Below are 18,895 nucleotides of genomic sequence, written 5' to 3' on the forward strand. Positions count from 1 at the left end.
TACTTTCTGCTTTAATAAATTGTGCTAATATGCCTCGCTCACTTTTAGTCATACTATGACCTATTCATGAAAGATGCATGTCAGTCCTGTCCATGTTCCAAGACCTACGTCATCCCGATGTCACCTTCCGCCATTCCTATATATGCCAGTGGATAACAACAACTCTTGACCTTCCTCGATCTCAAACGATAGTGCACTCAAATCAACTTCATAATCACATCATCATGGCCGCAAAAAAGATCCTCATCATCCTCTCCGACGCCAAATCCTTCCCCCTAAAGAAAACCTCCGGCTCCGACGCCGGCAAAACAGTCGAACACCCATCCGGCTTCTTCCTCATGGAGCTCGCCAAACCTCTCCAGAAAATCATCGACGCCGGCTACGAAGTAACCTTCGCGTCGCCCAAGGGCCTAGAACCCACTCCGGACCCCCTCAGCGAATCCCTCCTCGCCTTCGCAGGCAACGTTTACGAACGCCGGCGAGAGAACGAGCTTATCGACCGCATGAAGCGCGAGAACGGTCTCAATCGGCCTAGGCCGCTGAGCACCATTAGCGATGCGGAGCTGGATTCCTTCGCGGGGGTGTTCATCCCAGGGGGACACGCGCCGCTCTCGGATCTAGGTGACGATAAGGAGGTGGGTCGGGTGCTGCGGCACTTCCACGAGAAGAGCAAGCCTACCGCGTCGATCTGTCATGGCCCGATTGCGTTTCTGAGTACGAAGCAGGCGGGGGATGGGTCGTTTATCTATAAGGGGTATAAGATCACGTGCTGGAGTGATATGGAGGAGAAGGTCATGGAGACGATGTTGGGTGGGGAAATCAAGAAGGTGGAGTCATCTCTGCGTAATGAGGGGGCTGAGATGGTCGAAGGGCTCGGAGAGAAGGTTGGGAGTATCACTGTTGACCGTGAGTTGGTGACTGGGGGGAATCCTCAGGCGGCGAATGCGTTGGGGGATCAGTTTCTGAGGATGCTTAGTGTTCATTGATTTCATGTACTGGTATTTACTTCCCGGTCGGCAGGGCCGAGTCTTTCGCTTCGATGCCGAAACCGTGATAGCCCCTTGCTTCGAATAGCATGGAAACGGAAATGCGTCGGAATGTGGCTGTCACCAGTTTCTATTTTGGTCTCTTTCTCCTCTTAGCCATTCGTTATCTTATCATGTGCTTATCGATAAGCCCTTCTCCGACGCCAATCATGTTTCCTCTTCTGGCATCAAAAACAGTGGATTTTATATTTTGGATCCGTGCTGCATGATTTAGAAGTCAAAAAAATTACTGAATTAGCGTCCCTTCTTGAGATAAAAGTAATAACTACGATTTGAAGATATACTATGCCTGCTTTCAATCGTCAATGTTGTTTAATTTCTGTTCTAGGCTGACGAACGGAACGAATGCGGAAGAATGTTGCCGTCAACATGGCAGATGATCAAAGATATCACTGTCAACCACTTCATTTTTTGAACTCTTCAAGTATATTTAACCATGAACTTTTCTGTTGTTGGCAGTGAGGGGAGGAGGGCATATGCAACCTGCTATTTTATTGCCTGAAGACCAAGTTTGGTATCAAAGAAAGTCACAATGCATTCCTCAACAAGCAGCTTACTTCTATACCTGTTCGCCTCTGCGTCATGTACAGCAGCATCTCCTCTGTATACTCAGCGTTCCCGAAGAACGGACCTCAGCACAAGCACCTGGAAGCCATCAGCATTCACGAACCCAACTACCGACAAGACCACAACACCACATGTCCTTGAGCTCATCAAGATCGACAACAAGGGCAACGCCCGCAGCGCAGTCGATCTCAACGGCCAGGTTAGAACCGGATCCGCAAATCTAGTCTCCCTCGCCGAAGGAGGCGGGTTGGCAACAGCAATCACAATCGGCGATCAGACATTCGAGGTGGTCGTCGACACAGGGTCCAGTGATTTATGGGTCATCCGAGATGATTTCACATGCATCGACCCTGAAAGCGGGTGGGAGGTCGCACAGTCAGAGTGCCAATTCGGGCAGGCATACTCACCTGATACCACATTTGGTGAAATCGACGGCGAGTATCTGGACGTCAAGTACGCAGACGGGGAGATCCTCTCCGGTATTATCGGTACCGAGAACGTAACATTAGCCGGCATCACGGTCGACCAGACTATTGGAGTGGTTGATTATGCGGGTTGGTACGGCGACGGTGTCACGTCGGGGTTGATGGGTCTCGCGTATTCTTCTCTGTGGGTTACTCGGTCCTATTGTTATGATAGTCAACTGACGGTGGGTACAGCGCGAACGCCTACACAACTGATTACACGCAGCCAAGCCTCTACAACCCCATTTTTGCAACCATGTACGAACAGGGTCTCATTGATCCTTTCTTCAGCATAGTGATGAGCCGTAACGCATCTAGTGGAACGGCAGCCGGGTATCTGGCACTTGGTGGATTGCCGCCTGTCGACATCAAAGGGAATTTCAGTGCCACGCCTATCCTAATCACGGACATCAGAGGCTATCCGAGGACTTATGATTTTTACACTATCAATATTGATGGAGTCTCGGTAGGCGACGACAGTTTGCCAGACGCTGGTGGTGACATTCAGTATCTTGTAAGGGTGTACCGGTCCTGGACTCGAACCCCGCTAACAATCACAGGTCGACTCAGGAACGACGATGAACTACTACCCAAACTCCATAGCGGACGCTGTCAACGCGGCTTTTATTCCCCCGGCGGAGTATAATGACTACGAGGGGGCGTATGTGGTGGATTGTAACGCGAAAGCGCCAGTTCATGGTGTCACAATCGGGGGTTCGACATTCTACATCAATTCAACGGATATGATATTGCCGGCCGGGAAGGATGACTCGGGAAACAAAATCTGCATTAGCGGGATCAATGCTGGAGGAGATATCGGTCAGGGTATATTTGTCCTGGGAGGCACTTTTTTGAGAAACGTGGTGGCAGTGTTCGATGTCGGGGCCGCAGAGATGCGATTTGCGGCGAGTGCTTAAGCATTGGACAAACTGCATATAGAATTATAGATATAGACCGTTTATAATCTGTCTAGCGTAATATGTTGTTAAACATGATATGTTGTTCAACAAGGTCTTATGTAATGGTTTGATGAGCTTCCCTCATAGCTATCGCTTCAAATAATCTGGCATGAGCAGAGATATATGGATCTGGTATCATCCCACATGCTGCACGGTAGCCGAGCCAATCTTAATTTCGTCCCCCGTCGACTGTCTCTGTTTTATCTGCCGCTGTAGTTCCTCATCCTCGTGCTGGATATACTTCAATGGCCGGCATGTCGAGATTGCATCTGGGTCTCCCGTTACAATCAGCGGTGGATTTGAACGGTAGTATGCGTCCAGGTCCTCCAGAGTCCGGTTTGCTAGAGATAGTCAGCGTCTTTCGGATGGGTTACTGCAAGAAGTTCCACTCACCGGTCTCCGGGTACAGGTAGTATATAATCGGAAGAGAAACCGCGTTCGTGATAGTCCACACAGTCCAGAATTTCCACCCAATGTTCTGTATCCCGATAGGTGTGATTTCGACAATGACAAAATTCGTGATCCTGTGTATTGTGAATACAGAGACACATTGACCAGAAAGATGATAGTGACATACCAGTTCGTCGCAGACGAGACAGCTGCACCCTTTGTGCGCATAGGAAGAGAATTGACCTCCGTCGGATACAGCCAAGGAACACCCAGCATGCCAATTCCAAATGCAATGTAGTACAGAAAGAAGAAGGCCACTGAAGCGGTACCATATCTTGCGTCGTTCTCCGCAAATCGAAGGAGAATAGTGATGATCAGGAAACATGCAAACTGGCCAAAGGTCGACATCAGCATTAAGCCCCTTCGACCGAAGCGCTCAACCATGATGACTGCCACGCAGGCGAACACAAAGTAAGATGTCGCATTGCAGGCACTGAGGAGGCGCGACATGCTGTTCGACAAGCCGACGGAGTTAATAAGCACCAGAGGAAGGTAGTAGGACATGATGTTAATCCCTGTGCATATTAGCCACGTTCATGTATTTGTATGGAGGTCCGTACCCTGGAATTGCTGTAGAGCCTGAGTTCCTGCACCGAGAAGGATCCGCCGCAACGTCTTAGTGTCATTTGTCTTTTGGCGCCGTAGTAATAAATCAGTCCAGGAGACGGCATTTTCACGCTCGTAGTTAATACTGTATTCGATCTCGTTGTACTGCGTGATGATGTACGGATCATCGGCTGGCTTGGCCTCGATGCGGGAAATTACATCGAGGGCTTGCTCATTGTTGCCGTGGGACAGAAGCCATCTAAAGCGTATTAGCCGTGGATCGTCGGGGTCAAGACGCAACAGCTAACCTCGGAGACTCAGGAAGCCATGGTACAGTCGCGTAGAGGACAAAGATGAAGAAAAATTGCAGTGCGATGGGCAGCCTCCATGCGAGCGCACCACCCTTGAAAGAAAGACCATAATTGATCCAATTGACTAGCGCAAAGCCAGAGACATTGAGTGCCATTTCCAGGATGACCAGCTTTCCTCGCCATTTGACGGTGGCAGTTTCGGTTTGCCACACCGGCGCTGTAGAGGTGTTGATTCCGTTGCCAATACTAAAGATATCAGCTCTGTGCCATTATATGTAGCTCGATTAATGGTCTCCTCACCCCAGGATCACTCGGCCGACGAACATCTGCGCCAAGCTGTAAGAACTGGCTTGAAGGATAGTACCGACCGCCATTATGGTTGTTCCAAGAAGAATGGACTTCTTCCGACCGAGCCTTTCGGACACGATGAAAGCTAGAATCGAGCCGAGGAAGCAGCCGACGTCGTAAATGGCCGTAACGGTGGATAGGGTTTTCGTCTTGGTTGGCCCGACAAGATCATGGACGACTAGGAAGTCCTCTGTGACGACGACTCCGCCTAAGGGACTTATTAGCCCATTGGTAGGATGCACTAGATCATATACATACTAAACACCCCCTGGTCATAGCCGAACAATGTCATGTCTGTAGCACACGCAATCTGCTTAGGTCTTAGTATGAGATTGATTATAAATTCTCAGTACTCACCGTGATCCAGAACGTGAGCCATCCTCCGGTGAGCCCGAAGTAGGGCTTCTTTTTGCGCTCTGGTGTTAACATATTTTGCTATGTCGAGCTGCGCGAGCATACGTTTGATAACCTCGATGAGCATGTCGGCAGATGGATATGGCACCCTTATATACCACCACAGAAAGGACAAAGAGAAGCGATCTGCACGACGGAGACCCACAGTGCAGGTTTCGCAGGTGGATTTGGGGTAACATCCTGTGTCAGCATCTTAGCCGAACATGGACGTGGTAACATGGCTATCCGAAGGTGTCTGTCATAAAGACAACTCCTTGGAAATCATATAACCATTCACGATGCTGCGGGACAATCACAATTTACAGGGTACTATAAGTGCCATGGTGTGTAGACCTATCCCAGGGCGTCCCTCATGGGAGAGCGGAATATATTACTATAGGTGAGCTTCTTGCCTCTATCCAGATTGCGTAACAGTCTTTAATATGACGTCCCGAGGTCACACTGCTGGCGCAGATCAAGCCTTCTGATAAGGATTTTAACCACCCTTTGGTAGTCATTAACTCCAACAGAAAAACTGTCAGCTAAGCGATATTATTACTGATAGACATCGACTCTGTCAAGTGAATGTCCCATTCCTAGCCTTCGGAATAAGCCCGACATGCGGGGAGGAACCCCAGAATCCCGTTCTCCAGGTTCCCCCGCCCGCGATCGCCCCATTGTTACCGGATCCGGCAGGTACAATGACCGATCCGGCACCCACTTTAGCCTAAGTTCCATACCAAACAGAGTACAATACTGCGTGCTAGTCAAAATAACTCCAATAGTCCGCTGAGAGCATATGCAGTAGCATATAACTCGACTGATGTATTAGCTAGCTCACGCAGGTTGACTGATGGTGCTCCTCAAATATGATGGGACGATTCATCTAAGCTTGCATATGTAAAATCACTTCCCGGGGAATACGTATACACGAAATATAAGCATCTTCTTCTAGACTTACAGTCTGAACCAGCTGAAGCCTCTCATTGTACAAACGATGACATCAAGGATACAATCATTGAATATCACACTATGCCACACACCAACTACCTCACCTGAGAAGAAGCCTGCTCAAATCCCAAGTTCACTCAAATCCCGACACCATCCCATCAAACCTCCCCAGCTCCCACCCAAGCATCACAGCACCCACAAGATCCGTAACTCCCAGCGCCAAAAACTCCCAGAAACCCTCGTCACTCATGCGGCGCCCGCGCAAGAGGAGATTCAAACCAAGAGCGGCGGAAACAGCCAGTCTACACGGCACAGTGACGTGCAGCCACTGATTTTCTTCAATGGGCATGTACGAGCAGAGGAAATACGGCAGCTGCAGGGCACATGCTACGACGCCGAGGAGGGCATTGGTGTCTGCGATTCGGCGGGTAGAAGGTGCTGGTACGAAGACGTCGCGTCCAGTGAGGTGTTTCAATGGCGAGTTGCGAAATAGCGAGACGTAGAGGCTCAGGCCTATGATGGCGGTGCTTGTAGCCAGCACATGCGGTGGGAGATTGACTGGGCGGAAAGGGAACATTGATGATAATGGTTGCAAAGATGGCTGTAATTGTGAGACTAAGTGCGCAAGATGGTCGTTGGATAAGTTGGGAAAAGTGTTCTATATATATGATGAATCTCATCGGGTGAGTCAGGATCGAATACGAGCATCGGGATAAGTAGGTTGACGTTGTCACTTGATGAGAAGAACCTCCGCAACGCCCCGAACAGACCTATCTATACATCTCAGCAAGATACGATCAACCTAACGCCGGTTCCCATTGAGACACATACCACGAATCAAGACCCCATAGTGAACGAGGTCTATTCGGTGATATTGACGATTCACCATACCGCGCACTCGGCGGAACAACTATACTGACGAGGAGAGATAGGCGTATGCCACTCTGGTCGCGACTAGCGATATTTTCGCGCTCTCTCAGGAACTAATCACGTATACTATCAAATCTGCACGGACGCAAGCCTTCGCATGTCAAAAGACGCCGGGGAATGGCCATGCCGCATAGTACCGCGACAGCGCCAAGACCTTCCCGATTAGGAAGCCAGTCTCCTATTGGCTGGGTTGTCACATTTTGAGGCTACTCCATAGGTAATTCTGTCCAAAGACGTCAATCAACTCGGACTTAGATCAAAAATCCGCTCGTAGCAATGTTGTTGAGTCCGTAAACGCCGACTATATGATGCTAACAGCTCAGGGACTCAGCTATAAAATCCAGCCCTGGCTCGTGTAGAGATGGGAGCAAACACCAACATCATTCTTACATTCTGAATATCATCACTTGTGTAACAACCTCCAATATCAGAGATCTACACGTCATGGCTTCTGCAGTTCAAACTCAACGCCGGAATCTCCCTCTTCTAGCTACCACCGAAACCTGCTCTGGTGGTACCTACATTGTTACCGGTGCCAACACCGGCCTAGGCTTTGAGGCAGCCAAGCACTTGGTCAGTCTCGAAGCTGCAAAAGTCATCCTCGCCGTACGTAACCTCAGCGCGGGCGAGAAGGCTAAGAAGGAAATCGAAGAATCCACAGGAAAAATTGGTGTTGCTGAGGTCTGGTCGCTTGATCTAGCAAGCTATGACTCTGTCAAGGCATTTGCGCAGAAGGCGACTGCAGAGCTTGATCGGATCGATGCTGTGATCGAAAATGCGGCTGTTGCGGTGTCAGAGCGCGTCCTAGCTGAAGGTCACGGCCTGGCTGTCACTGTCAATGTGCTCAGCACGTTCCTTCTTGCTGTGCTTATTTTGCCCAAAATGAGGGAGAGTGCGCAGCGTTATGGGATTGTACCCCATCTGACCCTTGTGACCAGCCGAGTTGGATTCGATGCCAAAGATCTGTGGGATAATATCAAGGATGATCCTGTGAAGAAGATGGATGGAGATGACATTCCGCCGATGCGAACGTAAGTTTTCAGCTGACGAGGCTAGACTTCTTTAGCTCGTCCTGATGACAAGAAATAGATATCCACTTTCCAAGGTCTTCACCACAATGGCACTACGTTATCTTGCAACTTTGATACCCGTGGACCACACTGGGGTTGTGTTGAATCTGGTGTGTCCAGGACTTTGCAAGACTGACCTGAGTCGCAACGCACCAGCACAATTTAGGAAGGACCTCGCCAAGCTCCACGCAGAATATGGACGGACTGCCGAGGATGGTAGCCGCACGCTTCTTCACGGGGCTGTGGCAGGAAAAGAGAGCCATGGATGTTTGCTTCATTCCTGCGAAATCGGAGAGTAAGTCGCAATATTCCCTCGGGACCTGCAATGACTGGTGCTGACAGAGGCGTTTGTCTAGGAATGCAGTGCCAAGCTGGGTGACAGATGAAGAAGGTAAGAAATGGCAACAGCATAGCTGGGAAACTATTGCCGAAGAGTTGGAATCCATTGAGCCTGGATGCGTAGAACGAATCTTGAAATGAGGAACTCGTCTGCGAGCTGTGATTGCGGCTGCTCTGTTTGAGATCCGGTGTTCAATTCTTTGGCAATTAGTTTTTACTGGAGTGTAGCCACAGGGCCTTCCCAGCAGCATGGTGAACCGCGTTGACCCATGGGTATTTCGCAAGCATGTCCTGGACTTGTTCCCATGTCCTCAATTTCAGAGTATCGGTAGTCCCCTTTAATTTCGAAATCCACGTAGGATGAGCCCCCAGCTGGGACGATGACGCGGCTCCAATATAAAGCATCCAGAGTAATATTTCCTGGATATCTAGTCCGTCATCCGAGAAAGCTTGAGCAGCATCGAGAAGTAGCTTAGAGAGAAGAGCATTATGGGCAATACGACGATCTAGTCCCGGCAAGAATGTAACCAAAAACGCAGTCAGCGCTAGGTGGATTCCGTTCTCAATTGTGCACTTGGGACGACACCCACCCAGGGTGTACATATTCACCAAACGATAACCAAGTACGAGCAGGTCACTGTGAAAAGTGCAGGAATTCAGCTTGGGACTGACGCCCTGCATTGCGTCGTTGAGGATTGAAGCAAGGGATGCCACATCAATGAAGATACCTTGAATATCGCGGTGCAGACTTCCCAGCAAAGGGGGCCGATAAGCTTTGCTGGAACCCGCGTGATTCTGTCGCTTAAGGTCCCCGTAGAGTTCATGTATCGTCTTGTTTTCCTTGATGGCGTCCTCCAGGCTAAATAGTGTCGCTGAACCCAGCTGCAGAGAATACTCAAGATCAACACTACAATGGTCAGCATGGTTGGCACATGTGTAGTGCTTTCAATCAAGGGCCATACCGCAACATTTTCTGAACAAGCATATGATGTCTCTTCGAAACCTGCAATACCCCGCCTTGTAGTTGAACCATTTTTCGTAAACCTTGAACGTGGACAAATCCTCGTTGATACTGGTACTGATGACGCTCGTACTGAGCCATACTTACTATACCTGCCATGGTCGTATCGCTGATCGCTTCCTGGTGGGAAAGTCGTTGATTGATCAAGCGAAACGTGTGGGATATGTGACTCATCGCTTGTAGGATACCCTCTTGCTTGGTGACGAGTTTATTGAGGCACAGTATGGACGTTGCCACGGCGCAATGGAAGCCTGCCGCGGAGCCGTCAGCCTGGGTCATTACAATGCGTTGGCTTGAACACACAAGCTTCATCAATAAATATATACCGCACAAACATCGAAGCAGCATGATCTGTAAACTCAAGAGCTTTGCTCAGTTCAGGCGCGTATCGTGTGGCGCATAGGAATCCAACGACTGCATGTTGGAAAACAGGTCATGAGCACAGCCTATACAACGTTGAGTGAAGGAGATGGCTATACCCTGTTTCACAAGCGCCCTCGATTCCCCAAATACTGCTGCTGGAAAGTCCAGCCCATCATCTATCGGCCGTTCAATCTGAGAACTCCCTTTCACCGGACCAGCCTCCTTTCCTATTATGCCAGAGGGATGAAATGAAGATATAGTCGTCGTAGACGCGTGATTTCTCGATGATCGCACAATTGTTTTGCCTCTATTTTTCCCCATAGCCACATGGCGACGGATCTGCTTTCGAGCGGCTTGATCGATGCACAGTTTGTTGTCAATAAACTCAAAGGACATTTTGCTCGTTTGGGACACGGTACGGGGACACAGCGCACGTTAAGCAACGAAGAAGGAGTGGTAAGAGATCGAATGATGATTTTGTGATTTTCCGTCGAGGTGAGATTGAGCTGTCGGAGTTAACGGAGCTAATCACCAGAGGCGTGTATTCCTGCCACCTTGAAGGCTTATGCACAGTTCCTGAGGTTTTGTTTGTTTTGTCATCCAGAGAGTCACAAGCTTTCATCGTGAATTGACGCGTAACTCGAGAAACTGGAGTGAGTAGGAATTTCTGAGCCTGGAAGTACACTTCGCCATCGATAACTCGTGGCAAGCTTGTTGCGTTGAGTGCTGATTAGCCTCGGCGACATGGGTACAACTAACCATCTACCATGTCCTCAGTTGGCATCTTTGAACTTTATCTGTCAGATTTCTGAAGGGTGAATTGATTCCTTGTCACGCCAGATGCGCTAGCACCAACTAATTTCCATCGCCAGCTAGGGTAGTTGGAGCTCGTATAACTTAGCCTGTCTTTAATGCGACCTCATTGTGATCTTATGACTCATACGAAGTATATAATTCATAAACACCTCAGCTGATGATGCAAAACTTCTGCCATCTGAAGCCCACCGCAACAATGGCTAACATTGCCCTTATTCCCCAGGCGTTTTCCGCACCAAGCGAACGGGACAAAATCGTCAACCTGTACAGACATCTCCGCTTAGCAGGCCTCAAACAAGACCCAAACGCCTTTTCATCCAAGTACGAGACTGAAGCAGACTTTCCATACGAAAAGTGGCTCTCCCGGATTGAAAACCCGCAGGCACGGACCTTTATCGCCCTGGAGGAGGATGGAACCGTTCCTTCATCGGCCAATGCGTTGACAGCGCTTTTGTCAAGGGAATGGCTGGGAGCTGTGACCATCGTAGGACCGAAATTCGTGTTTAGCAGTGAAATTGATCTCAGCGCGCCGTGGAAGGTATTTACAGAAGGCGATCGGTATACGACACCACCCGCGGATGATACAGACGCTGTCGGCGTGTATATGATTGCCGGCATGTTTGTGCTTCCAGCGTCGAGAGGAAGGGGAAATGGTCGTCGACTTGTTGAAGAGGCTGCCAAATATGCCCGGGGCGCTTCTGCTACAAGGCAAACTCTGTTGGTCCTACTGGTTGAAGCAGACAATGAAGCTGCAAGGAAACTCTACGAACGATGCGGGTTCCAGAAGTGCAACGAGGAAGTGGTGTGGAGTGGCCGCCAGACTGTCGGGATGATTCTGGACACTGAAAAGTAATGCAGCCAATTGAGGATTGAGTCCACATTTTCGAGACTTGGACCATTCTTAAGCAAGACTGGAGTCCGTCAACCGGCCGAAGGGGCGTATGTTTATCCCTCCGGTCAATTCCTTGGAGGTAAATTGTCATGGCTGAGAGATGCAAAAATGCATTGTAACCTTTAAACATTGTAATTTGCCATCGGATAATATTGAGCTCTGCGTCGTGCTGAACGCACAGCTTCATTACCACAGAATCTTTGCGATGCACGTTTGGCTCAGACCCAAAAAGATGGTACCTATGGAACTAGCCAGCTATAGGCGCGTATGATTTGACAATCTATTTCTATTCACTTTGTATTAGAGCAATACCACATCGATGAGCAGCATTCCTGCTGCAAAAGCGTCCAGAAGATGATTGCCCTCAACCCAAGAGGACGCAGGCGGAGATTGAGAGAAAAGGGAGGAATCAGATAGTTCTGAGAGACATGGTGGCGATTCATTTATTTTTTGCTACCCTTGCCGACTAACTCTAATTACCTGCGTCATGATTTGGCTCCAGGGTTGATCAGCTCTCGTCCCCTGTAAGCACTAGTGGGTTATTGTCGTTGCCTGCCACCGCCCCTCCTTCGCTTTTCTTTGTGTTTGTGTCTCTTGCCTTCATGAGACTCGTTTCTTTTAACTTCCAGTAGTACAGATTCCCTCAATCTACAAGCAGCAAAGATGATCTCGGATGACTCAGGAATCCCTTTCTGGGGTCCGATCACGTCAAACTCCAAGTCCGTGCTCTCTACTCAGCCTCCCGTGCCGACAACTCTTTAAGCATTGTCAACTAACTCGCGTCTTACAGCTTTTGTGAGGAGGTAGCTATGAATCAGAGCCCCCGTACATCAAAATCTATTTTATCAAGCTAATGGCTTGCTTGATCTGGAGTAGGACTACATGGTAACCAGATATGTTGCAGAATTCATCAACAGCTTGACCAATGTAGTATACAGTAAGTTCTTCTCCTGTTTTGGATTAGACGACGATCCCACTGAGAAGAACGTTCAGTAATCTACGCCATCTATGGGCTCTACCAGCTGCGGCAGAAACCAAATGCTGGTTTCCTTCGCACCGTACCCTACTGGGGTTTAATGGCAGTGGGAATTTGTTCAGCTCTATTCCACGTCAGCCTCAAGTACCACACGCAGATGTGTAGGTTTTTTTTTTTTTTTTATCATTTCCTTATTCTACTCTCATACTTTTCTCTGGCTTACTCTATTCATCAGTGGACGACATCTCCATGTTGTTCACAACCACCCCGGTGCTCCACCGCGTCATGGCCGCCAATGCCAGCCCCAGGGTGACGATCATTGTGGGCATGATCTTGGGGTTAACCCTTCTCGCCCTAGTAATTTACCACGTAAAGACAGATGAGATGCTCCTACACTCGGTGTTCTTCGTTGGCTCCGTAACCGCCATCGGAATTTCTACCATGCGAATGATCAACGCTCGCACACGGGAGGGCTCGGAGGCTCGAAGGCAGATCTGGGGGATGGTGCGGTTTGGCGCTGGTGATATACTCCAGCTTACTCCGACATTGGGCTCCTGCTAACTTCATCGGCAAGTTATATTCAACCTGGGGTACTGGCTCTGGCTGGTTGATGGGTGGATGTGCTCCTACCTGAAGAGCATCCGGGAGACGGTGGGTCTGCCCTGGGCCTTTTTGTTGGAGCTTCATGGGTGGTATGTACCAGGCTTCTTTTGTTTTACCCACTTTTTTCTGGATGAAGCAATTGATACGAAAATTGGCAGGTGGCACATCTGCACGGGAATTGGCGCCTATATCTTCATCGCGGTTATTGACCATCTTGTATCGGGAGACGATCACAAAGATATCCCCGGATCCCTGGCCTGGCCTGCTCCGTGGGCTGCTCAGTCGGTCTTCGCGGGAAAAGGATCGGACAAGAAACAAGCATGAGCATATAACTATAGAACACTAGTGGTGGCATGCTTAGGGTTTTCCCTTGTCTCTCCGCTCTTCGCCAGGCTATATACATTGATCATTGTTGAGACAGCTTAATATTATAGAACTTGGAGAGTTGGAAATGTTGCTCCATACCAGGATCATGCGCGGTCCGGCGACCGTTGTTGCTCCCATAGTCACGGGGCGTGATGATATCCAGAAATATTGCTGAATTTAGTTTCTGGACATGTACCTCGAGGTTTCTTGAGTCGATTAGCGTTGAGACCCTACCTCCAATTTACCAAGTTCCATGTCCATGATAAACCAGCAGTGTTGGTTATGCTGCACCCTCGGTCTGGAATTTCATGGATCTATAGAGGCAGGTGTACGTGGCAGGAGCATGGCCAACAAGGTGACAGACAGAAGGGATCAGTTGCTAATTCTCCACCGGCATTAATGTGTATCAAGGCATGCCATTATCTGCTAGTGTAATAATTCTGTGCTACCAATCGAATCCCATATTGCCAACACGGTGAGGAGGGGGCGTAAGACCAATTATTTAAGAGCGCCCAATCCAATTGCTGCATAAAAGGTGCACATCAAGCGCCTTGGCTGAGGCCGAGACTAAGCCAATATCACAATGACATATATCGGCAAAACCGATCGGGCCTTAATACTTGTAAGCTAACAAGCCACTTGTCGAGTGGTGTATTATCCGACCTGGCCATCGACTTGCCATTCCCAATGGACCAATTTCCATCATCTGAGAGAACCATGATCTCCATCGGCACCCATCGCCTCTACCTCTCCATAAGCGGCCCACCCCGCTGCAACCCGCCAGATCCTATTGTAGTGTTCATCGCCGGCGCAGGCGACGTCGCATCGTCTTATTGCGCAGTCCAAAGGATCGTCGCGTCCTTCTCCCCGCTCGTTCTCTACGACCGCTCCGGCCTCGGTCGCAGTGAAAGTAATCCAAACGCACCAAACCCAACGGCCACGTCAGCAGCCGCGGAGCTACACACCTTACTCACCACCGCAAACATCCCTCCACCACTTATCCTGGCCGCTCACTCCTATGGCGCGATCATCGCCCGGGAATATCTCCATCTCTACTCGAGCGACGTCGCGGGAATGGTTCTCATGGACGCCTCAACCGAACGAAATATCGAGCTATTCCAGAACCCAGATTTAGACCTCACAGCGATGGTGGGGAGCTTGAAGTTCGCTGAGGTCACGGGGCTGCGTGCTGCCGCTCAGCTGTCGCGGGAGGAATGGAGGGTGAGAGCGATGGACATTGCGCGCGGGATGGCTACTTCGCAGGCTGAAGCGATGATGCGAGAGGAGGTTTGTCGTGCCCTTGCTGAAAAAGAGCAGTTCAAGAAACAGGCGCTCGGGGATCGGCCTTTGAGCGTGATTCGGTGTAATGGGTTGATGGACTACAGGAGACTCTATGAGAAGGCTGTCGAGGCTGGCAATGGGACGGAGGCACAGCGAGCGGCATTCCGTGAGCTACTGGATAAATGGGATGGGATGGATCGTGAGATGCAGGAAGAACAGTTGAGACTGTCTAGGCGGAGTCGGATGGTTCATTTGCCGGACTGTGGGCATAATGTGCATTTGATTCGACCGGAAATTGTTGCGGAGGGGATTCGATGGGCAAGAGAGCAGATCTTACGTCCGAAGATAGACTCTATTCTTTGATCTGACGCATCGTTGGTCGGAATGCATCCTTGCCTGCAAGGGACACAACTCGCCCATAAGGATGGGCCGCTTCGCGGTTTGGAACTACCAGAGAAGTAGCAGGAAGCGTCAGCTCCACCCGTTAGGAGAACTGCATGCCTGCATGCCTGGGTCTATGACTTTGAGGAGGCTGTCAAATGCTGTACGCATCAGGATCTTAATATCAATCTACATCTATAAATTAACACGCTAAATACTCAATACTACATCTCGCTCTGCAGCGAATCTGCCTGCGGGTGATCGAAGAGTATCCTTAAACTCCTTTTAGGCGTTTCTTCACATATTTCTATCCGGAACAGCAAAACGTCTGATCTTCTTAAGTGTCTCCTCCACTTCGGAGGATCCCGGCCTCCTATATTGATCGCAGCTTGGCTGAGTGGTGTTGACTCGGCGTGTGCCAAGCTGCTGATTACCAAGCTGCCCTTCCGGATTTCGTCCGAGAAAACTGCTTCAAATGCAGCCCTAGAATAACGGGAATAGGCCTGCAAAACAGTTACCTCCAGCAGACCGCGCTGAAGAAAGTGTCCTGCGAGCGGCCCTAAGTGGTAACAGCCAGTGACACGGCGTTGAGGTCGAAATGTACTAAATCCCCCCCCCCCCCCCCCCCCCCCCCAATATCTGTTATTATATCGAGCCCAACCGGGCCATAATAGCCCTTCTGATGCAAGAAAGCGGCGACCTTCTCCTGTATGTCACGATAGGTTTCTTTGAGCTCCGGTTGCCGCTTATAGAAGATTGAATAACCAATCCAGTGCCCATCTTCGTCTAATTGCTGATCACAGCACGCTACAAAGATGGTCCGCCCCTTCTTTGTTACAAAAAGAGAAAAGCCCATTGTTGTACCATAAATGAAGCGTTGAATCACTAAAGAACATGGATGCATATGATGGTTTGATTCGTTAATTCGCTGGAGCATCCGGCCGAGGTGCGCTGCGAGTATTGTCTTGACGTCTGCCCTTTGCGCATCTGTATTGACCTTAAAGACGCCTAGCCCGGAGGCTGATTGGGAGCTTTAGGACGAATGGCAATTCGTGATTGTCAAGTAGCTGGGTGATTCTGGAAATTTCACCCCTCGGTAGGTCCTGATCGTGTACGTCATGTGGAGTGAGAACAGTATGGATAACGTTGGATGGCGGCGTTGGCAGACCTCATGCCAGGTTTGGAAAGCAGCTCATAGTGGATCTCGGGGACGACGAGATGGGGTAAGTGCACGACGCAGTCTGCCGGAAACATTACTGCAATATGAGCCCCTGGCCCTACAGATATGCTTTCTGAACATGTCGTAAAGCTCACAATCGGCTGTTGATCAGATGATAACTCAGCCAAATTTCGAAAGATATCAGCGTGGTCGGCGCGCAGTGTATCTAGAGCTTGAATATACTTTCCAGAGGGAATCAAAGTCCTGTTTAGGAAACATAATCAAATGTTTATGAGAGTATCTGAAGGAAATCAATGTGCCAAGTAAGGCTTTAGACTTATGGGACCTCTGATACCGTCGTAATAGGGTAGCCTACATCACGAGTTTTACATTACTATACTTATGCCAAAGGCCTTAGCCAGTAAGTTCCAGTCTAGGAATGGAGGCTTTCAAACAATCATAGCCAGTTCTAAAACGGAAACCAGACATCTTTTGTCCCATTCAACACAGTGTCAACATGATGTGTAGGCCCTCAACCAAATCGCTACTCTTATATGCCCTTCCTTTTCCGCGAAAGAGGCGGCCCGGTTACAGGCAAGTGGCAGTTCTTCTCTGCAGGGGTAAGAGTTGAGTAACAACTGTAACATATCGAGACGACCATGCTCAGCCGCCCCATCAATTGCTGTTCTACCATCGACAGGTGCCGCAGCCGCAGCAACATCAGCTCCATGTTCCAGCAGCCTCCTGGCAAGTCCAACGTAGCCATGAATGGCGGCTGCTTGAAGCGCAGTTGCACCGTGTTTCCCAGCCGGAAGGGCATTAATATCAGCACCATAATCTATCAAAAGGTTCGCGATTTCTGGCTGTTCGTAGAGGATTGCTGTTTGTAAGGGTGTTCCCCTGTCCTCTGTTGCCAGGAAGTTCACCTCTGCCCCACTTTCAAGAAGCTGCTTGACTACATCAACATCAGGCTCCATAAGTGTCTTTTGGAGTAATGTCTCTCCCGTATCGGTGTCAATCGCATTGACATTAGCTCCAGCATCAAGCAATGTTTTTACCAGATCGGCATTGGGAGGGAAATCTTTATCCACTGTGATGCATGCCAAAGCTTGTTGCATCACGGTCGAGTATGAACCCCTTGCAAGTTGTGAAAAAATTTCAATAACCTTTTTGACAATACTTATATCGTTGGTAACGCTTGATACTGCAAGCTCAATTGCTGATTCAGAGCCCCAACACTTTGTGATATCGGCACCTCGCTGAAGAAAGAGATCAAACATCTCATTTGAGCAGCACCGATGGAGAGCATAGAGGAAGGCACTAGGTGCCTCTTCGTAATTCATAGAAGGAGCATTTGGATCGGCCCCGCTATGAAGCAGTAACTCCATCATATCGTGATCATAATTGTTGATTGCCCAGCCCAAAGCTGTGAATGCCTTATCATGATCACGCTGGGGAGGGAGTACATCAACTTCTGCACCGAAATCGATGAGGAGTTCGGCACCTTCAATCCATTCGAAATAAGCCGCAAGTTGGAGAGGTGTCATGTTTGAGCCTAATGTATCCGGAGAGGGAAATGAATTGGATGCTTTTGAGGGCGACAGCTCATTCACATCTACACCTGCGTGAAGCATGATGTTGAGCGCCGAAATATCCTTCCGCTTAATTACAGCTTGAAGTGCTGTGACTCCGTCCTCAGGGCTAACCACACCTTTAACATCTGCGCCATTCGTGAGGGCTATTTTAAGAAGTCCAATGTTGCAGAAAGCTGCTGCCTGCAAAGCAGTGAGGCCACCACTAAAAGCTGGACTTGCATTGATATCAGCCCCCAGGTGTAACAACAGTGTTATCACGTCATGGTGGCCCTTCTCCATAGCGGCCTGAATCGCCGTTCTCCCCTTTCTCCAGCCAGCGGCCGCGTTGACATCTGCTCCAGCACTTATTAACATTTGCATCATGTCCATATTTCCATTGCCTGCAGCTGCCTGGATTGCTGTACGCCCATCATATTTTCCAGGAGGAGCATTGACATCAGCGTTGTATGAAAGCAACATTTCTACCATTCCAATGTTACCTATCCTGGCCGCAATTTGCAAAGGGGTATCGCCATAATTTGTGCCAACTCTGGAGTCCACATGTGCCCCAGCAGCAAGTAATTGTTGAGCAAGGTTTATGTTATTGTTCACGGCGGCATGTTGGATGGGATATGCAAGCGGAATCTCTTCGTCAGAGCTCCATCGGCTCCAGTTGGAGAACATTTTTTCGATAGCACCGAGCCCTAAATGCGGAATAATAGGGAGGTAATTCACTAGAGCTCCGCTCTGAATCATAATCTGCACAATGTCTCCCCTGTTCCCGCGTGCTGCTAGCTGAATTGGTGTCATAAAGGCTGCAGAGAAGCGCAATGGTATGCGGTGGATTTTTGTAATAACCCATATTGCATTGACATTTGCACCTGCTTCAATAAGAAGCCGAACAACTGCTTCATGCCCTGGTCCAGCAGCAGCTTGCAGTGCAGTTCCAAGTTCCGGAATAGCAAGATCCGTCCGTGCGTTAGCTCTAAGGAGGATTTGGACAGCTCTCACCTCGCCTTCGGCAGCGGCACTTACGAGGGGATATCCACTGGGTTTATTGTGAATAAACGATTCCGAGTCTGCACCAAA

At 49.4% G+C, this 18,895-nt stretch overlaps 10 protein-coding genes across 10 annotated transcripts; 6 read left to right on the top strand and 4 right to left on the bottom strand.

Annotated features, from left to right (window-relative positions):
• Positions 1–224: 224 nt before the first annotated feature.
• On the top strand, positions 225–986 carry Aud_002456 (type 1 glutamine amidotransferase domain-containing protein; the record flags this gene model as incomplete). Its single annotated transcript, XM_043287424.1, has 1 exon — positions 225–986. One exon carries the CDS (start codon positions 225–227, stop codon positions 984–986), a length of 762 nt encoding a protein of 253 aa, XP_043143359.1.
• A 592-nt stretch (positions 987–1,578) lies between these two features.
• Aud_002457 (pepsin-like aspartic protease) lies at positions 1,579–2,994 on the top strand (the record flags this gene model as incomplete). The annotated part of the gene is made up of 3 exons (XM_043287425.1): positions 1,579–2,210; positions 2,273–2,591; positions 2,638–2,994. 3 exons carry the CDS (start codon positions 1,579–1,581, stop codon positions 2,992–2,994), a joined length of 1,308 nt encoding a protein of 435 aa, XP_043143360.1.
• Positions 2,995–3,171: 177 nt separating this feature from the next.
• On the bottom strand, positions 3,172–5,120 carry Aud_002458 (putative MFS sugar transporte; the record flags this gene model as incomplete). The annotated part of the gene is made up of 8 exons (XM_043287426.1): positions 3,172–3,377; positions 3,430–3,560; positions 3,614–4,001; positions 4,047–4,291; positions 4,341–4,589; positions 4,644–4,899; positions 4,950–5,001; positions 5,049–5,120. The coding sequence occupies 8 exons, from the start codon at positions 5,118–5,120 to the stop codon at positions 3,172–3,174; spliced, it is 1,599 nt and encodes a 532-aa protein (XP_043143361.1).
• Positions 5,121–6,168: 1,048 nt separating this feature from the next.
• On the bottom strand, positions 6,169–6,612 carry Aud_002459 (uncharacterized protein; the record flags this gene model as incomplete). Its single annotated transcript, XM_043287427.1, has 1 exon — positions 6,169–6,612. One exon carries the CDS (start codon positions 6,610–6,612, stop codon positions 6,169–6,171), a length of 444 nt encoding a protein of 147 aa, XP_043143362.1.
• A 797-nt stretch (positions 6,613–7,409) lies between these two features.
• Aud_002460 (putative short-chain dehydrogenase/reductase family protein) lies at positions 7,410–8,515 on the top strand (the record flags this gene model as incomplete). Its single annotated transcript, XM_043287428.1, has 3 exons — positions 7,410–7,996; positions 8,055–8,330; positions 8,392–8,515. 3 exons carry the CDS (start codon positions 7,410–7,412, stop codon positions 8,513–8,515), a joined length of 987 nt encoding a protein of 328 aa, XP_043143363.1.
• A 66-nt stretch (positions 8,516–8,581) lies between these two features.
• On the bottom strand, positions 8,582–9,476 carry Aud_002461 (uncharacterized protein; the record flags this gene model as incomplete). Its single annotated transcript, XM_043287429.1, has 2 exons — positions 8,582–9,281; positions 9,337–9,476. The coding sequence occupies 2 exons, from the start codon at positions 9,474–9,476 to the stop codon at positions 8,582–8,584; spliced, it is 840 nt and encodes a 279-aa protein (XP_043143364.1).
• A 1,294-nt stretch (positions 9,477–10,770) lies between these two features.
• Positions 10,771–11,427, top strand: Aud_002462 (GNAT family N-acetyltransferase; the record flags this gene model as incomplete). Its single annotated transcript, XM_043287430.1, has 1 exon — positions 10,771–11,427. The coding sequence occupies one exon, from the start codon at positions 10,771–10,773 to the stop codon at positions 11,425–11,427; it is 657 nt and encodes a 218-aa protein (XP_043143365.1).
• A 921-nt stretch (positions 11,428–12,348) lies between these two features.
• Positions 12,349–13,369, top strand: Aud_002463 (ceramidase; the record flags this gene model as incomplete). Its single annotated transcript, XM_043287431.1, has 5 exons — positions 12,349–12,403; positions 12,460–12,603; positions 12,678–12,962; positions 13,017–13,134; positions 13,204–13,369. The coding sequence occupies 5 exons, from the start codon at positions 12,349–12,351 to the stop codon at positions 13,367–13,369; spliced, it is 768 nt and encodes a 255-aa protein (XP_043143366.1).
• A 759-nt stretch (positions 13,370–14,128) lies between these two features.
• On the top strand, positions 14,129–15,055 carry Aud_002464 (alpha/beta fold hydrolase; the record flags this gene model as incomplete). The annotated part of the gene is made up of 1 exon (XM_043287432.1): positions 14,129–15,055. The coding sequence occupies one exon, from the start codon at positions 14,129–14,131 to the stop codon at positions 15,053–15,055; it is 927 nt and encodes a 308-aa protein (XP_043143367.1).
• Positions 15,056–16,744: 1,689 nt separating this feature from the next.
• Positions 16,745–18,616, bottom strand: Aud_002465 (uncharacterized protein; the record flags this gene model as incomplete). Its single annotated transcript, XM_043287433.1, has 1 exon — positions 16,745–18,616. The coding sequence occupies one exon, from the start codon at positions 18,614–18,616 to the stop codon at positions 16,745–16,747; it is 1,872 nt and encodes a 623-aa protein (XP_043143368.1).
• Between the last annotated feature and the right edge of the window lie 279 nt (positions 18,617–18,895).

Source organism: Aspergillus udagawae, assembly GCF_001078395.1.
Source record: "Aspergillus udagawae IFM 46973 DNA, scaffold_2, whole genome shotgun sequence".
NCBI lineage: Eukaryota > Fungi > Ascomycota > Eurotiomycetes > Eurotiales > Aspergillaceae > Aspergillus > Aspergillus udagawae.